The following is a 17713-nucleotide window of genomic DNA, read 5'->3' as shown; positions in this document are numbered from 1 at the left end:
AATATAAAGGGGAAAATGTAATTCATATAGCAAATCAAGATATGTACTGGTCACTTTCCTCACATTATAAATGGAAAAGAAATGGTGCCCTGGCCAGTTGCTCAGTGTGTCAGACCTCGGACTGAAGGGTTGCAGGTGTGATTCCTGTCAGGGGCAAGTACCTCGGTTGCAGGCTCAATCCCTGGCCCCAATTGGGGCGAGCGCATGCGAGAGGCAACCAATCAATGTGTCTCTCTCTTTCTGTCTCTCCTCCTCCCTTCCACTCTCTCTGAAAATCAGTGGGAAAAAATATCATTGGGTGAGGATTAACAAAGAAAAAAAGGAAAGGAAAAAAGGAAATGACAAAGAATCATAAAAACAGTATCAAAATACCAGAAAATTAGATGGTGGAAAGTTAGACTAGGTGTAACAAGTGTAAATAAGAAAATGTAAGTAACTAAAATTCCTATATAAAAACATGAAAATCTCAGATCAGACCAAAGGGCAAACTCTGAAGATATACTGTTTTTCTAAAAAAAAAAAAAAAGGTGTGCCCAAAACACATATAATAAAAAGGCATTGTGAAATCAAATGCATCAAATGACACAGCAACATAAAACAGCAAACAAAAATCTTTAGAAATACAGTAAAACTAATTAAAACACAGTTATAGTAAAATATATTACCATTATCAGACTATGAAAGTAAGCAAAAATATGAGTTAAGCAACAGGATGAATAAGACATAAAAATAGCCCTAACCGGTTTGGCTCAGTGAATAGAGCGTCGGCCTGTGGACTGAAAGGTCCCAGGTTCGATTTTGGTCAAGGGCATGTACCTTGGTTGCGGGTACATCCCCAGTAGGAGGTGTGCAGAAAGTGGCTGATCTATGTTTCTCTCTCATTGATGTTTCTAACTCTCTATTCCTCTCTGTAAAAAATCAATAAAATATATATTTTTAAAAAGACAAAGCCCTAACCAGTTTGGCTCAGTGGATAGAGCGTCGGCCTGCAGACAGAAGGGTTCCAGGTTTGATTCCTGTCAAGGGCATGTACCTTGGTTGCGGGCACATCCCCCTGGCAGCTGATCGATGTTTCTCTCTCATCGATGTTTCTAACTCTATCCCTCTCCCTTCCTCTCTGTAAAAAATCAATCAAATAGTAAAAAAAAAAAACAAAAAACAAAAAGACATAAAAATACATGCTGAGTTTTACACCTATATAAAAAATACAAAAGTATTCTATACTGAACCACAAAAAGTTTTAACAAATTGAAATAAGCAAATATTATTCAAGTCAAATTCTCTAATCACAGCACAATTTAACAAATAATCATACAAACTTAAATTTTAAAATCCCTAGCCACTGGGAAATTAACAAACGTTCTAACTAATGTTTTAGTCAAGGAGGAAATATGAATGCAGTAACACACTAGAAAATCAAGAAAGCTTAGAAGGCAATTTCTTTTTTTTTTAATATTTTTTTAAAATTAATTTCAGAGAGGAAGGAGAGATAGAAACATCAATGATGAGAATCATTAATCGGCTGCCTCCTGTACATCCCCATCCCCTACTGAGGATCCAGCCCGCAACCTGGGCACGTGCCCTTGTCTGGAATCGAACCTGGGCCCCTTCAGTCCGCAGGCCAACACTCTATCCACTGAGCCAAACCAGCCAGGGCAGAAGGCAATTTCTTTAGTATTAGGTTGAAGGCTGGGCTGGTTGCTGGCACCAGCTGTTTTTCATCTCCTTTTCTAGATTCCTTTTATCTGTCCATTCCTTGAATTTCAGTGTCTTCCACTTGCCAGTTAGAAGTTTTCAAACAGGGCCAGGACTAGGATAAGGCAAGTAAGGGAGGCGCCTAGGGTGCAACATTTAAGGAAACATTCACCCTCAGGGTTATGTAAGCACAGCATTAACATCCAAGAGCAAGCGCCTCCTTAAATATTGCATCCTAGGCTCCTCAATTGCCTCACCCTAATCCTGTCCTTGCCAAACCAAGTCTCGTGCATTAGCTCCAAACTCAAGTGCACAACCCTTCATTACAAATCTCCACTGAACTCCTCACCTGCCCACTGATGATCTTACCCAGAAGCCCCTCCATCTTCCCTGCTCCCCGAGCCAAAAAGTAAACATATTCCTAAACCTCATTGTTTACTAACCCCAACATCTAATTCGTGCCCAAATCCTGCTCACTGAACTGCATATTTTTTATTTATTTAATTTATTTATTTTAAATATATTTTTATTGATTTCAGATAGGAAGGGAGAGGGAGAGAGTGATAGAAACATCAATGATGAGAATCGTTGATCAGCTGCCTCCTGCACACCCACTACAGGGGATCGAGCCCGCAACCCGAGCATGTGTCCTTGACCGGAATCAAACCTGGGGCCCTTCAGTCCGCAGACCGAAGCTCTATTCACTGAGCCAAACTAGCTAGGGCTGCATAAATATTTTTTATTTTTTTTAAAACATATTTTTTTATTGATTTTTTACAGAGAGGAAGGGAGAGGGATAGAGAGTTAGAATCATCGATGAGAGAGAAACATCAATCAGCTGCCTCCTGCACACCTCCTACTGGGGATGTGCCCGCAACCAAGGTACATGCCCTTGACCGGAATCGAACCTGGGACCTTTCAGTCCGCAGGCCGACGCTCTATCCACTGAACCAAACCGGTCAGGGCTGCATAAATATTTTTTAGATTTACAGAAAAATTGCAAAGATAGTACAGAGTCCAAAATACCCCACATTAGGTTTCCCCTATTATTAAGATCTCAAATTAGTATGGTACATTTGAATTGTTAATGAACCAGTACTGATACATTATAATTAATTAAAGTTCATATTTTAGTCAAATTTCCTATTTTTTTAGATTCATATTTATTGAAGAGAGTGAGTGAGAGAGAGATCAATCCATTGCTCCACTTACTTATGCATCCATTGGTTGCTTCTTGTATGTGCCCTGACCAGGAATGGCATATCAGATAAGCCATCTGAGCTACCTGGCCAGGACCAGATTCCCTTAGTTTTCACCTCGGGTCCTTTTTCTGTTCCAGGATTCCACATTACATTTAGTCATCCCTAGGCTCCTCTTGGTTTTGCCAGTTTCTCAGATGTTCTGTTTTTGATGACCTTGACAGTTTTGGGGGATACTGATCAAGTATTTTGTAGACTGTCCCTCATTTGGGATTTGTCTAATGATTTTCTCATAATACATCTGGGTATGTGGATTTGGGGGAGGAAGACCATATAGTTAAAGTACTTTTTTTTAATCACAATATATTAAGGCTACTATTTTTTTAAAATATATTTTTATTGATTTCAGAGAGGAAGGGAGAGAGAGATAGAAACATCAATGATGAGAATCATTGATCAGCTGCCTCCTGCACACCCCCCTACTGGGGATTGAGCCCGCAACCCAGGCATATGCCCTTGACTGGTATTGAACCCGGGCCCTTTCAGACCGCAGGCCAATGCTCTATCCACTGAGCCAAACTGGCTAGGACAAGGCTACTTACTATTAATGTGACATCACTGTTGATGTTGATCTTGATCATCTGGCTGAAGTAGTGTTTGTCAGATTTCTCCCCTGTAGGGTTACTCTTTTTCCCCCCTTTCCATACTGTACTCTTTGGGAGGAAGTCACTATGTAATACTCATTAAGGAGTGGGGAGTTATGCTTCACCTCCTTGAGAGTAGTATTTCTACAGAAATTATTTGGAATTTATTTTTAGGTCTAATATATATATTTTTAAATATGTTTTTATTGGTTTCAGAGAGAGGAAAGGAGAGGGTAGAAACATCAATGATGAGTGAATCATTGATCGGCTGCCTCCTGCACGCCCCCTACTAGAGGCTGAGCCTGCAACCTAGGCATGTGCCCTGACTGGGAATTAAACCACGACCTCCTGGTTCATAGGTCATTGCTCAACCACTGAGCCATGCCGGCTGGGCAAGGGGCCTGTATTTTGATTTGCACTTGGCCTTGTAAATTCCATGGCCAGTCTGTCCCAGCAGTTTCACTCCTTGGTATGCCCAAGAAATTCTTTTTTTTAAAAAATATATTTTATTGATTTTTTACAGAGAGGAAGGGAGAGGGATAGAGAGTTAGAAACATTGATGAGAGAGAAACATCGATGAGAGAGAAACATTGATCAGCTGCCTCCTGCACACCCCCTACTGGGGACGTGCCCGCAACCAAGGTACATGCCCTTGACCGGAATCGAACCTGGGACCTTTCAGTCCGCAGGCTGACGCTCTATCCACTGAGCCAAACCGGTTTTGGCCCAAGAAATTCTTGTATATGGGTGTTGGGAGACCTGTTGAAAAGGTTCACAGCAGCTCTGTTTCTGCAAAAAGCTAGAAACCCACACAGCACAGATGAATCCAGAACACTGAGTGATGAAAAACATAATATAGCACACATACAGCAAAAAAATTTTTAAAGTCTTTTCATGTTTTTCATTTTCATTATTTTTCTATTTCATAGAAAGACAAGCAAATTGAGCATTATTTACAATAGCCAAGGTACTGAAGCAACCCAGTGCCTATCAATAGACAAGTGGATAAAAAGTGGTGGTACATATATACAATGGAATATTACTTGGCCATAAAAAAGAATGAAATCTTACCTTTTGTAACAGCATGATGGACCTAGAGGGTATTATGCTAAGTCAGTGGTCAGCAAACTGCGGCTCGCAAGCCACATGCAGCTCGCGAGCCGCGGTTTGCCGCTCTGTTGACTAATGAGTTTGCCGACCACTGTGCTAAGTGAATTAAGTCAGTCAGAGAAAGAAAAAATACCGTATTATTTCATTTATATGTGGAATGCAAACAACAAAACAAACGAACAAAATTGCAATAGACTCATAGAGAGCAAACTGGTGGTTGTCAGAGGGGAGGAGGGTTTGCAGAACTGGGTGAAAGAGGTGAAGGGATTAAGCAGTACAAATTGGTAGTTAGAGAATAGTCATGGGGATTAGGTAAAGCACAGGGAATATAGTCAACAATATTGCAATAACTATGTATGGCATCAGTTGGGATACTGGAAATCCCAAGGTATATGATTGTCTAACCACTATGCATACACCTGGAACCAATACAAAATAAAATTTTAAAGAAGACAAGCAAAATAAGATGTGTAAGGAGATATACGTATGTGGTAAATCTATAAAGAAGTCATCTCTAAAGATGATGTAGATGGCGAACACTATTGGCAAGACAATGTTTTGAGTTGGTTGGTGCGTCTGTAATTACTAAGCTTCATATCTGATCTCTGACATTGATGCTCAATGTATTTATGTCAAATACTTCATATTTTAAAAATGGAAGACCCAGCCCAGACGTGCTGTACTGCGGGGATCAGAAATGGAGAAATGGATGGCATGAGGCAGGAGTGGGCAGCCTGAGCCTGTCACCTTGGCTGAGCCTGAAGGCCAGGAGAGGCCGCTGGGAAAGGGGAACGTCCTCTGAGAACCAGCTTCGTGAAGTGAGGCTTCAATTCTCAAACATGATGCTACAGACATTAAAGGTACCAAATTGCAGCCAATGACATACATCCATACAGTTCTGACTCTAAAATACATAGCTCTTACCAATATATTTAATCTGTCTCATCTCTACCGACTACACATTGTTTTAGTCAATCTGGGCAAAAGGTGCCTTTCATTTCAAGAAGTTTTATTTTTAAATTATATTGCTAGACACTTACCTTGCTTATTTTGTTATTTTTTTCCATACCCAAAACCAAATCTTGACTTTCTCTCTTTTCCAAGTTTTGTCATGTTGTCGTATTGCTTTTATAACTTAAGAAAGGAGGTAGGGGGGCAGGGAAGAGGAGAAGAGGAAGGAGGTAAAAGAGGAGGAGGAGGAGGTCTCCCCTGCCATAGCCAGAATGACTAAGACAGTGGTCTAAGGAGGGGCCTGCCTGTGGTGGGCAGTGGCACCCCTATGGGTCCCTGTGCTGTGCCTGGCAGACCCTAGTCCAGACTTGACCTCTGGTGCAGATTTGTCTCCTTGCTGGCAAAGAACCCGGCTGATGTTCTGGCCCTCCAGGGGTCACTCAGTCCCTGCTTGCAGTGTGCCCAGTCCTTCAGGCTTCCCCCTGCCCCCAGCCAGTGGCCTCAGAGAGAATGCTCTCCTGGGCTCCAAGCTCCGTGGCGGTGGAGGGGGGAGTGCGGAACCACCATCTGGCTCTAGTGATGAGGTTCAGACACACGAGGCGACTCATTAGGGAACAATCAAGACAGCATATACTTAAGACCAAGGATCTGCTTGGCAGATTCTGCGGGAGCTTTGAAGGAGGCGGAGGGGGCGAGGGAGGCAGAAGGCAGATGGGTGAGTTAGGTGGGGCTGGGGGAGGGGCAGGGCCTGGTTGGAAGCCCCAGCCCCCACCACCCCAAATGATAGGATGGAGAGATCATGCTGCCTCCCTTGCAGTGTGGTCTGGAGGGTGGGAGACTGGTGCCCAGGCTGCCTGGAGCAGGAGGGGGTGCTAAAAGCCCTCAGCAGTGATCTGGGAAGGACTATGAGAAATGAGGCTAACTAGACCTGAAAGTGGGCAAGAGGGAGGGTCCCACAGGCAAGGAGAGGGCAAAGGCTCTGTGTCTGGGGCTGACAGGGAGGGAGCGACACAGCAACCCACGGCTAGCTGGCCCCAACCACCCTGAAAGCACAAGCTACCCCACCCTATGTTTTGGGGAGAAGTTCAGGCAGCATTCGGGGCCCTGGCTCGGCAGCTTCTGTATGGAGTATTTTGGATGCTGTCCATATTCCCTAGGGGTCTGAATTCAGCCAGGAGCTCAAGGAAGAACTGCCCATTGGGCCATGGACCTGCTCTCTCCCGGGTGAGTGTTGTGCAGGCAGGGTCTCCATCCTCAGTGGCCCAAGGACACGAAGGACTCCTGCGGGCTCCCCCGAGGCCTTGCCTCTCTCCTGCCACCCCTGCACATGCCCACAGTGAATGTGACTTCCTGCTGCTGGCGAGGGTGGGCTGGGAGCCCAGGGATGTGAACCAGGCTGGGCAGGATAGCTGGAGAGGTAGGGCTCCCTCCAGAATTCAACTGCTCCCCTTCCAAGGAGATTTGTAGATGGTCCCCATTCACCCCAGGAGCTTCCGGACACCCCGGACACCCAGGGGAACCAGGAATTCAGAGGTGCGAGAAGGCAGAATTCAGGACTCGACACAGGTTTCAGACTCATGGTTTATTGACACTTGAGCACAACAGCCCTGGGAGGAGACTGCCTTTCTGGCCTCCCACCTGGGACTTGTCCCTACAGTCAGGTCAGGGCAAATAGACATTCTGTCTTGGAACCTCACCCCACCCCCCCCGCCCTCGCACCCGGCCACAGAACCTCACTGAAATGTGCACAGATAAATCCTTGGCAAGGCTGGCACAGCACGTGAATGGCAAAGCTCAGCAAATTTGGCGAAGTTGTGGAGCCTTGGAAAAGGCCCCCAGGCAGCTGCCCCTTTGGGCTACAGGCAGAATCAAACCAAATGGCTCATTTTGCACAAACCCACCTAATTTCCATTTAGCTGGCACGGGAGCCAGGCCTAGGAGCTGTCAGAACTGTGCCCCTGGCCCCGGGAATACTGCTGAGGTAGCTGGGGAAGGGGCAAGACCAGGGACTACGTGTGGGCCAGGGAGGACAGGAGACAGGGCTATGGCCAAAGGCAGGGGGCGGCCAAAAGCTGACCCAGTTCCTCAGTGAGCACCCTGCTGCTCTCTCCCTAGAACACACCCATCTCCAGGCCCTGGATGCTGAGCGCAGGCTGGGCCAGGGAGGCTATGCAATCACCTCGGGATTTCAGCAGCTTGGGAGTGTGACCAGCCGCCCTGGGGAGCCCAACTGTCCTGGCCCTCTCCCAGCCCTCCCACTCAGCTGCCTGCCTTTCCCACCCCTGCTGGCTCCGGATCAGCTCTACCTGTAAAAGCAAGGCTGGAATTATCCAGCTTTTGTATTCCTTATAAGGCGCTGGCATCAGTAGCTCAATTCTTTTCCAACCCACTTAATTTTAAGAATAGACACTAGTAAAACTTATTCACCCCCTCCCTGCTGGCAGTGGGGGAAGGGCCCTCAGCACTGGCAGCATCTCCCCAGGATGTGCTGGGTTCACCCAAGTACCCCCTGCACCTCCAGAATTCCTAGAGCTGCTGTAGACTCAGTGCAACCCTGTGCCCTACAAAGGGGAAACTGAGTCCCAGGGAAATGCAACGACTTACTCAGCTTGCATAATAAGCTAGTGGCAAAGCTGGGACTTGAGAAGGGGACCACAGTTTTCAGACCAGTGTCTCAGCCAGGAGCCCTCTTGGGACTGTGTCCTGAAGAGGAGGTGGACCGGGATGCTCGGTGGGTGAAGACGCCCAGCGGCTCCCAGTGCAGCCCAGTCAAGATGGAAAAGACCTGCTCTGCGCCTAGGTGCTTGCACAGGCCAGCCCCCGAGCAGCAGGATAACGAGGACTCCCTGGGCTAACAGCCACACCGGACAGCACTGTCTTGCTCAGGGCCTCTGCTGGGGGTGAGGGGGTGGACTCCAGCATCCTGGCTCGGGTTGGACAGGTGTCAGGACAAGTCAGGAGAAATGTCCTGCTGGAGCCTCAGATCAGGCCACCAAGTGGTGGAATCCAGACTCCACGCACTGAAGCTCCTCTCTTGGCAGCAATCAACGGAGTAAGATGAGCAAAGAAGAGAAAAACAAGCCCATTGTTCCCTCCCTCCATTAAGGTCATGCCCTCAGGATGCCAGGCTGGTAGTGAAGGGTGGGGCCACATCCAGCCTGCTGCCAGCCTTGTGCTGGGAGGGGCTGACGAGGAGGCTTCTGGCCCCCAGAAGGCAGCGGGCCTTCACGTTAAATGGGGTAACACATGGTCATGTTGGCTGCCAAACATTGTCTGAATTGCAGTGACCATGTTTAAGATGCTTTTTATCATGAGGCCCTGAGCAAGGCACTGACTACATGGCCTCAGCGTCTTCATCCTGCTGCAGCGGTGGGATAAACTCAGACCTGCAGGGGAGGCCCCCATGGCTCCTTCCCTACCTGTTGGATGGATCCACGGCCTCTCCCTAAAACATCCTCTCATCATCCCTGCCACTTCCCCGGGGCTCCCCTCAATGCCACTGGGGTCAGAGGGCTCCCCAGGCTGATCTTCCTGGGGCTCTGCAGCTGTGGGTGGACTCAGAAGGCCTCTACAGGACTCCTGGCCTTGGGGTCCTGGCACCAAGCTTCCTCCCATGGCCCAGCCCCCTGGCAACCTTCTGTTGAAGCCTCTGTTAAGCAACTCACTGCCCTTCCCAGACTTGCCAGCCTCTGCCTGCAGCAGCCCTGCTCACCCCTGCATGCCCAGGTCCTCCCACTGGACACCCGTCTCCCCCAGGCCTGACCTCTGCCTGGAGCCCTCACTCAGCCCTGCCACCTTCAATCCACACAGCAGTTGTAGTGCTCACGTGATGTGAGCAAACGAAGTCACCTGAGCCTCACCTTCCCAGGGCACCTGGGGAACCGGACGAGCGCTCTCATAGGCAGTCAGGGCAGCAGAGGCTGCCAGCTATTGGCAGGAAGAGGGGCATCCGTCGGGCGGGTGGGACAGACTCCCAGCCACATCCCCGCTGCCTCCAAACAGACCCACAGGCTACATCAGACTTGCCAGAGCCTCCGAGAATGTGTTTCCGAATGAAACCAATCCAACTACCAACACACAAGACATTCTGGAACATTCCAAACAGCAGCAAGGGCGTGCCTGCTCACAGAGCTTGGGCCCTCAGCTTAGGGTCCAGCCAGATACCAAGTGGCAGAACCAAGGAAGGTGGGGATCAGGCTCCCGGGGCCCTGAGTCCGGCCCGGGCCCCGTGGAACAGCCCATGCTCTTAGGAACCACCTTGCTGACTGTCAGTGGCACATCTCAGAGAAGCAGAAAGAACTCTTCAGGGAGAATTCTAGCCTAAACCACCCTCTGTAACAAAATAAATCCTTCTTGTGGAAACTTAAACATGCCTATTGGAACTCATCATAAGCCCGGCAGATCTAGCCTTCCCTAAAACTGTTTAAGGCACTTGAATGGCTTATTAACACTACCTGGAATGGTTTTTATTTCAATCTTAAGAAAAAAATTCAGTAATACTGCAAAAGAAGTTTCCCCTAAAAAACCAACAACAACCAATACGTAAGTTTCTAAGGATTAAAATAAATGCTAAGCTCTGCTTAAGTTATTTGACACAACAGGTCACTTTGGCACTGACAAAACAGAGAGAAAACCGGAAATACTGCTTCTGAATTAGACTTTTCCCTGGAAAACAACAACAACACAAAAGACAAGTGCAGCATCTCTGAGCTTCCCCGTCCCCTTCGGGGGACGAGAGGGACCAGTGAGGCCAGGGCCACACAAGTCCCGGCTGCCTTGATGCAGGCGGGCGACCACTGCAGGTGCGATCCTAGATCCTCTCTTGTTTGGGATGCGCGCTCGGCCAGCTGAGCGCAGCCAGGTGCGTCTGCCGACATGAACCCTCCCAGCTGTGGCCTATGAGGAATGGAGGGAAAAAACCTGCGCTGGACGCCCAGGACGTGTTTGCAAATACCCACGGCTCTGGGTCCCCCACAGCGCGCCACTGCCCCCACACATGCCGGTGTCTTTGGTCTGGCTGCAGCCGGTGCTGTGGCCTCTGGTCCCACCCCCACCTCGTGGGCATCAAGAGCCAGTCCAGTTCCCAGATCATCTTCTCTTTGGCAAGGCTTCCTCTGTCCCACTACCTGTCACGAGCAAGGTGTGACACCCACGCCCCATGCAGTGCCACAGCCATCAGGAGGGACGACGCAAGCAGCACAGGGGCTCAGGGATCCCAGGGAAAAACACTGCTTGGGTGGTGCCGCCTGCCCACCCCTGCCTATTGGGTCCTTAGGCATCTGAGGGGAAGGGTCACAGGGTGGGGACCACCGGGGCCCTGGACCTCCTAGCTTCTCCATGGAGTGTTGTTCTCTGGCTCCGAGAGGGCAGAGGGCAAGTCCTGGCTTCTCCTGTCAGCCTGGGATTCCCCAGCCCCCTGGGCCCACCCCTCCAGCAGGTCTCGGGGGTCCCTGAGGAAGACCACCATGACCGTGATGTTGTCATGGGAACCCCGCACCCTGGCTGCAGCCACCAGCTCCTCGGCGACATGCAGCCCGCTGCCCTGCTGCCTGGCCAGGTGGCTTTGCACAAGGCCGGCCACCTCCTGGTGGGAGACTACATCAAAGAAGCCATCACAAGCCAGCAGCAGGTAGTCCTCAGAGCCGGTCAGCTCCCGGGAGGCCACGTCCGCCTCTCCAGACACATAGGGCTTCTGGAAGACATCCCCTGGGCATGGGAGAGAAGTGCCTGGAGTCAGAGGATTGGCTGTCCATCTTGCCAGGCCTGGCCGCTATGGCCTCCCCTCCTCCAATTCCTGCTCACAGGCAAGGACATGGGGTGAAAAGATAACTTCCCATGGAGGGGATGTAACAGATTTATTCTGGTGTTCCTGAGGGAAGATCAGAACCCAGCAGGGCCAGAGTTCAGCTCCAACACACAGCTTTCTCACTCCGGGGAGCGGGGCCCAGAGGGAATGGCCCAGGACATCGCCTGGGCTATGGCCCTGGCCCTCCTGAGCTCCCAACAGCTCCCCTCAGACACCGGACAGGCACTCAACTGAGCTTGCTCTTCCTCCCCCACACCTGCTCTTCCAGTCTCCTCAGCTTGGAAAACAGCGCCAGAATCTGAGGGTTCCCTCTGATTCTCACACCCCACATCCAATCTGTTAGCAGGTCCTACTGGCTTTACCTTCAAAATGCAGCTCCAACTCCCCCCGTCCCCTCCTGGTTTGGACAGCTCACACCTCCCCCAGCCCCCTCAGAGCTTCCTGCCGGCCCCTCTTCTGCTCTCGGCCTGACAGTCACTTGCCCAAGGAGCGTGAACTAGACCCCGTCATCCCTTATGCCGAGCTTCCCAGAGCTCCCCTCTCCTTGGGAGGGAGCCTGGACCCTCAGCTTCCACAGCGGCCTGCCCCGCCTCCCTGCCCTGGTGTGTCCAGAGAACCAAGGGCAGAGGCCACGAGGAGAAGGGCTATAAAGGCAACACGTTTGGCAAGAGGGGGACGTTTCAGGAGGCTGGAGGGACAGATGTCCCATCTCAGGGGTTAGCAGGAAGGAGGTGGCTCCTAAGTATCTGAAGAGGAGACATGGCTGTCGAGCCCCCGAGTGAGGCCTGGCAGCGACAGGCTGCTGAGAAAATAGAATGAGGTGGGTGGGGGAAGCTTATACTTCAGATTTTAAGACAGAAAAAAGAATCATCAGCATGAATGGGGGGAGGGGGTTAAATCTCACTTATGGAATATTTAACACTTATCTCCCAGCTAACCAAGGGGAGCAGGGCCTAGATTTTTCTGAGGAAGTGTTTTAACAAAGAGATAATGACATGGAACTTGAACCGCAGTTCTCTGTGCAAGGTGTCTGACAGCCACTTTCCAATGAGCCTTACTAACGGCAGGCACCTTTTCGGCCAGGACACTGCTGTCCCAAACGGCTGGGCCCAGAGGCCTAGCCCTGGGCAGCCTTTCTCTCGCCCCTCGCCTCCTTACCGATGGCTCTGGAGACGGCCAGGGTCCCGTTGACTCTCCAGCAGTCCATGTAAGACACGAAGCCACCCAGCGCTTCGATGCGCTCCTTCTCGTCCTGCAGAAGACAGCCACAGTGGGGGCCTCGGCGCTCCCACAGGCAGGGCATCCGGCACTGCCAGCCGTGAGGAGCTGAGCCGGTTTCTAAGACAGCGCTGGGAGCCACCGCTCTTGAAAGATGCCCAAATGAGGCATCAGTAACACAGTGAGGAATTATAAATAACCTCATCATCCTCCAGTTGCAGGAATGGCTTAACTAGGTTGTGGTGCAAATACAGACGGGCCACTCACAGCCGCCGACCAACAGCCTGTCCCTGAGCAGCCTCTCAGGGCCAGGGAGATGCCCACGAGGCAACAGAAAGAGCGCGAGCCCCAGGGTCAGATGGCAGGCCCCTCAGCTGTCTCACTTTTCAGGCAGGACACTGTCCCTTCTCCATAAGCTGCTGGGAGGACACCAAGCGTGTGTGACATGCGGCCATTTGGCAGGGCTGGATGAAACCTGAACCTGGCCCTGGAAAGCTCTGTGGCCTGGGTCCTCATCCCTCTCCTCCACCCACAGACCCTATCCGGCTCCCCAAAGGACTGCGGTGCTCCAGGCCAGAGAGGACAGGACAGAGGCCCAGTCCAGCCATGAGTCCTAAAATGTCTTTGGTTCTATAAATTCCCCTGGAAGGAGGTTTCCAGACCTGAGCCTATGGCCTGAAGGTGGTAACAACAGTGTCTGCTGTTTGATGATGAGCCTGAGGCTTGGAAGGGGTGGAGCCAGGCCCAAGCATGGACATCTGTCCTTGCTCTTTGCACGGTCCACTCTGCTGAGCTCAGGCAGTGTTGGGAAATGCTGCCTGCAAAAAAGTGCCCAGCGGGCTCAGAGGAGGTGCTAAACACTGAGCTTACGTGGGTGCAGCCGGTGGGTGCAGAACCGGAACCTCAAGCACAGGTTTGTATCTAGACTTAACTTGGGCCTCATGTCACCTGGCTGCTTGTCTTGGGGGAGGAGGGTCCACCGGAGAGCAGGCACTGGAGGTCCCAGAGTGACAGAGAATACCTACCCTTTCCTGGCTGTGTGCTTTGGGCAAGTTACTTAACCTCTCTGGGCTTCAGTTCCCTCTATACAATGGGGAGAGCATATGTAGGATGCTGAGCACAGGCTGTGAGGCTAAGGAACGCTGTCATTCCTGGCTGTTATGCAGTGCTTTCTAAAAGCCACAAAAGAAAAGACAGTTCCACACAGTTACATAAAAGCAACACTTCCATATGGAAAAGCTCATAAAGACAAAATAATTTGCAAATCGCTGCACAGATAGGGAGCCAACCTCCCTAAAGTATATAAGATGCCTATAGATCAATAAGAAAAATAGCAACAGTTCAGGACAAAAAGAGGCAAAAGACAGGAACGGCGTGTTCTCAGGAAAGGTGACGGAAATGATCTTGAGCCTGGAAAAGACACTTAAGCTGGTTCCGTAACAGAAATGCACACTAAACGAAGCCTCTCACCTCTCAGACTGCCTGAGGGGGCAGTTTGCAAATCTGTGCACTCTGACCCCGCTACTGCACTTCTGGGGACGTGCCCTTTAGATGTACCTGACCCTGAACAAGGAAATGCTGTACTAAGCTGCCTGTTTCTAGTACGAAAAGACTGAAAAAAACCCATGTCCATCGAGGAGGGATGGAAATGAATAGGACTCCACCAGCCCTGGGAGAGGGTGGGAGCACCTCATGTGTAGGTACTGACATGGAACACCCACCCACCAGGCGCATGAGTAGGTGAAAAAGCCAGTGCAGAGCAGCATGTGGGGCCTAGAGGCACCCCCCCCAGATGTGCAAACTCTCGCTCTCCCGCCTCAGGAGACAGAACGGACACGTCTGTGAGATACGGTCTTAGTAGGAATAGTCATCCTTGCTTCCAGGTGAAAACCCTGAAGCTCAGGTGGGTGAGTGACCTCAGGGTCGCAGTGTAGCTTCTGCCTAAGGAAGCCCCAAGCCTGGCTCCTTCCAGCCCAGCATCACTTCCTCCTGCCCTCATCCCCAGAGCCCAGGTGAGCCGCTCCTAGTCTGCATGCATGACAAGACTCTGCACATTGACCCCACTTCCTGGCTGCCTGCTGGGCACACAGCTCAGCTCTCCCCTGCAGCTCTGGGCTCCGTGTTGCTGTGACACTGGCTGTTCATATCCCAAGCTTTAGGGGACCCCCGGCCACTGGAGTCAGACAGGGGAGCTCTCCCTGTGGAGGAGTGCCAAGGGTTTCCTGGGAAGATGGCCCAAGGTCCCTTTTTAAAAAAAAAAGTGTTTTATTGATTTTTTACAGAGAGGAAGGGAGAGGGATAGAGAGCTAGAAACATCGATGAGAGAGAACCATCGATCAGCTGCCTCCTGCACACCTCCTTCTGGGGATGTGCCCACAACCAGGGTACATGCCCTTGACCGGAATCGAACCTGGGACCTTTCAGTCCGCAGGCCGACGCTCTATCCACTGAGCCAAACCGGTTAGGGCCCAAGGTCCCTTTTACTTCCTAATCTGTCCCAGCAATGCCTGGCCAGGGCTCCCTGACCATCTGCTTCCCTGATGGGCCCAGCACAATGGGGCCAGGGATGTCCCAGGGAGTGGGTGGAGGGAGCCCCTCACCTGTCGCTCGGGTTTATGTGGCTCCATCATCTTCACCACCTGTCCCTGCTGCACCAGGATGACCTGAGAGTCCCCCAGCCAGGCGATGTGCAGGGTCTTTCCCGTGATGAGTGCACACACACCTGTGGTTCCACTTTGCAGTCGCTGTGGGAAGAGAAGGCCGAGCGGGTGAGGTGGGCCAGGCACCTGCCCCGCAGGCACACGCAGTCCAGACGGAAGAACTGTCGGAGGAGTGCTCAGAGAGAGGAAAGGGCTGCCGATGCGTGACGGCACCGTGATGATTTCCATTCTATGCTTAGAGCGTCTGATGATGGTGCAGCCCCCACCCCAAATCTCCTCACCAGCTGTGTCAACTGGGGCAGGTCCACCGGGCCTCAGTTTCCCGAGGTCTAAAATGGACATATCTTTGTACCGACCCCACAGGCTGTGGGAGAACCCACTGAAGAGAACACAGGTAAGGTTCAGCGTTGGGTTGAGGGGAGGACGGTTCTTTCTTCTTTCAGAAACAGATGCCTCATCCCTGTGTGGCTCTAACTCCCGAGGAAAGAGCACTCCCAGCGGGACACCAGCTCCTGCTGAGACCCTGCCCAGGAGAGCAAGGGGAAGTGTGGCTGCATATTAATCATGAATTTTGTTTTCTGTATTTTATTTTTCTTAAATATATTTTTATTGATTTCAGAGAGGAAGGGAGAGGGAGAGATAGAAGCATCAATGATGAGAATCATTGATTGGCTGCCTGCATGCCCCACACTGGGGATCAAGCCCACAACCCAAGCATGTGCCCTGACCGGGAATCAAACCCTGACCTCCTGGTTCATAAGTCAACGCTCAACCACTGAGCCACGCTGGCCACATTGTTTTCTATATTTTATGATGATTTATACTTTATGATGATTTTGTTTTCTGTATTTTATGATCATTTGTATTGGCCTTGCTAATCCTGGAGAGAATGCCCCACTCCCCACCCCCTGGGCCAGCTAATTCCTAAAGATACCAAACGTCTCCCCCAAGAGACCCTTTCATGCACAAGCCAGTGGGTCAGGAGCCCATGTCTTCAACCACTTGCTCTGCCTCTCATGCTGGGCCAATGTTTCGCTGGCTCTGATAGCTGGGAACTGCCCCTGCAGCCCAGAGCCTGTAGAGGTGATTCCAACTCTCCGGTCCTAAGCTTGCTGTGACTTGCTGGCCCTGCCTCACCCATGCTTCCTGCAGAGGCCACAGCCAGGCTTTCCTCTCTCCCTCTGCTTCCTGACCCACATGGTGCTTCCCCTGTGGCACTGTGTGGCATGGTGCATCCTCGTGGGAACTGTAAGTAACGAACTCCTCTAAGTAATAAACTCTTCTTTCAGGACAAATGTCTCTGTCATTTCACCATGCTTGATTAAAACCAAATCCTGGGCCCTCGCCGGTTTGGTTCAGTGATTAGAGCTTTGGCCCACGGACTGAAGGGTCGCAGGTTAGATTCCGATCAAGGGCACAGTCAAGGGCAAGTACCTCAGTTGAAGGTTCAGTCCCTGGTCCCGGTTGCTTGGGGCGTGTGTGGGAGGCAACCAATCAAAGTGTCTCTCTCACGTTGATGTTTCTCTCTCTCTACCTCTCCCTCTTCCTTTCACTCTCTCTAAAAAATTCTTTGGAAAAATATCCTCAGGTGAAGATTATAAAAATAAATAAATAATAAATAAAAGAAAACAAAATCCTGAGCCTGCACACCCTCTGCAGTGGGGCAGGTCCACACGGCAGCAGGGCCAGGCTGCACCAGCGGCAAGCGGCAAGCTTTATGTTGCTTCTATTCAAATTAAAAACAAGCCGCGTTGGCTGTAAGAACAAAATGACGCGACTGCCAGCAGTATTTAGTGAGAACCTTCCAGCACCACTAAATTCCTATCCTCTCCGATGCTAATGGCTGCTAGCCCCCCACTGCACAGGACTGGCCCACCTGTCCTCACCTCTCGCTTGGCTTTCCAGAGGAACATCTCATCGGTGCGCCGGAAAGCTTCTCTGAGGGCTCTCTCGGGGTGTGTGGGCAACTCCGGCTGGCGAGCAGCATTGGCGTGTATGTGCACAGCGGCGTACCTCGCGGCATCCACTCCTCCGTGACCATCAAACACTGCAAAGTAGGCGCGATCCACGGGGTCCTGGTTGGGAATGCAGTGGGAGTTACTGCCCTGCTGACCTCATGCCTGGCTGAGGCTGTGACCCAGCCAAAGGCTCTCATCAGGCGCTGGCTAGAAGGGTCAGGCACTGACTGGAGGGGTCAGGAGCTGACTGGAGGGGTCAGGCGCTGACTGGAGGGGTTAGGCGCGGACTGGAGGGGTCAGGAGCTGACTGGAGGGGTCAGGCGCTGACTGGAAGGGTCAGGCGCTGACTGGAGGGGTCAGGCGCTGACTGGAGGGGTCAGGCGCTGACTGGAGGGGTCAGGTGCTGACTGGAGGGGTCAGGCACTGGCTGGAAGGGTCAGGCGCTGATTGGAGGGGTCAGGCGCTGGCTAGA

At 51.1% G+C, this 17713-nt stretch overlaps 1 protein-coding gene across 2 annotated transcripts in view; it reads right to left on the bottom strand.

Moving 5' to 3' along the window:
• Window positions 1-7169: 7169 nt before the first annotated feature.
• Window positions 7170-17713, bottom strand: part of PPM1F (protein phosphatase, Mg2+/Mn2+ dependent 1F) — a 28695-nt gene continuing 18151 nt past the window's right edge. For both annotated transcript variants that reach the window (XM_080649752.1, XM_080649753.1), the window contains exons 5-8: window positions 17170-17358; window positions 15224-15367; window positions 12564-12657; window positions 7170-11305 (exon numbers count right to left, since the gene is read on the bottom strand). In XM_080649752.1, coding sequence (XP_080505878.1) covers window positions 10926-11305; window positions 12564-12657; window positions 15224-15367; window positions 17170-17358 — 807 coding nt within the window. In that variant the 3' untranslated portion in view covers window positions 7170-10925. The remainder of the gene's footprint in view (window positions 11306-12563; window positions 12658-15223; window positions 15368-17169; window positions 17359-17713) is intronic.

The sequence above is a fragment of the Plecotus auritus genome, assembly GCF_963455305.1.
Source record: "Plecotus auritus genome assembly, chromosome: 13".
Classification (NCBI taxonomy): Eukaryota; Metazoa; Chordata; class Mammalia; order Chiroptera; family Vespertilionidae; genus Plecotus; species Plecotus auritus.
The sequence above is the reverse complement of the archived record's forward strand: the minus strand, read 5'-3'. Positions and strand labels throughout refer to the sequence as shown.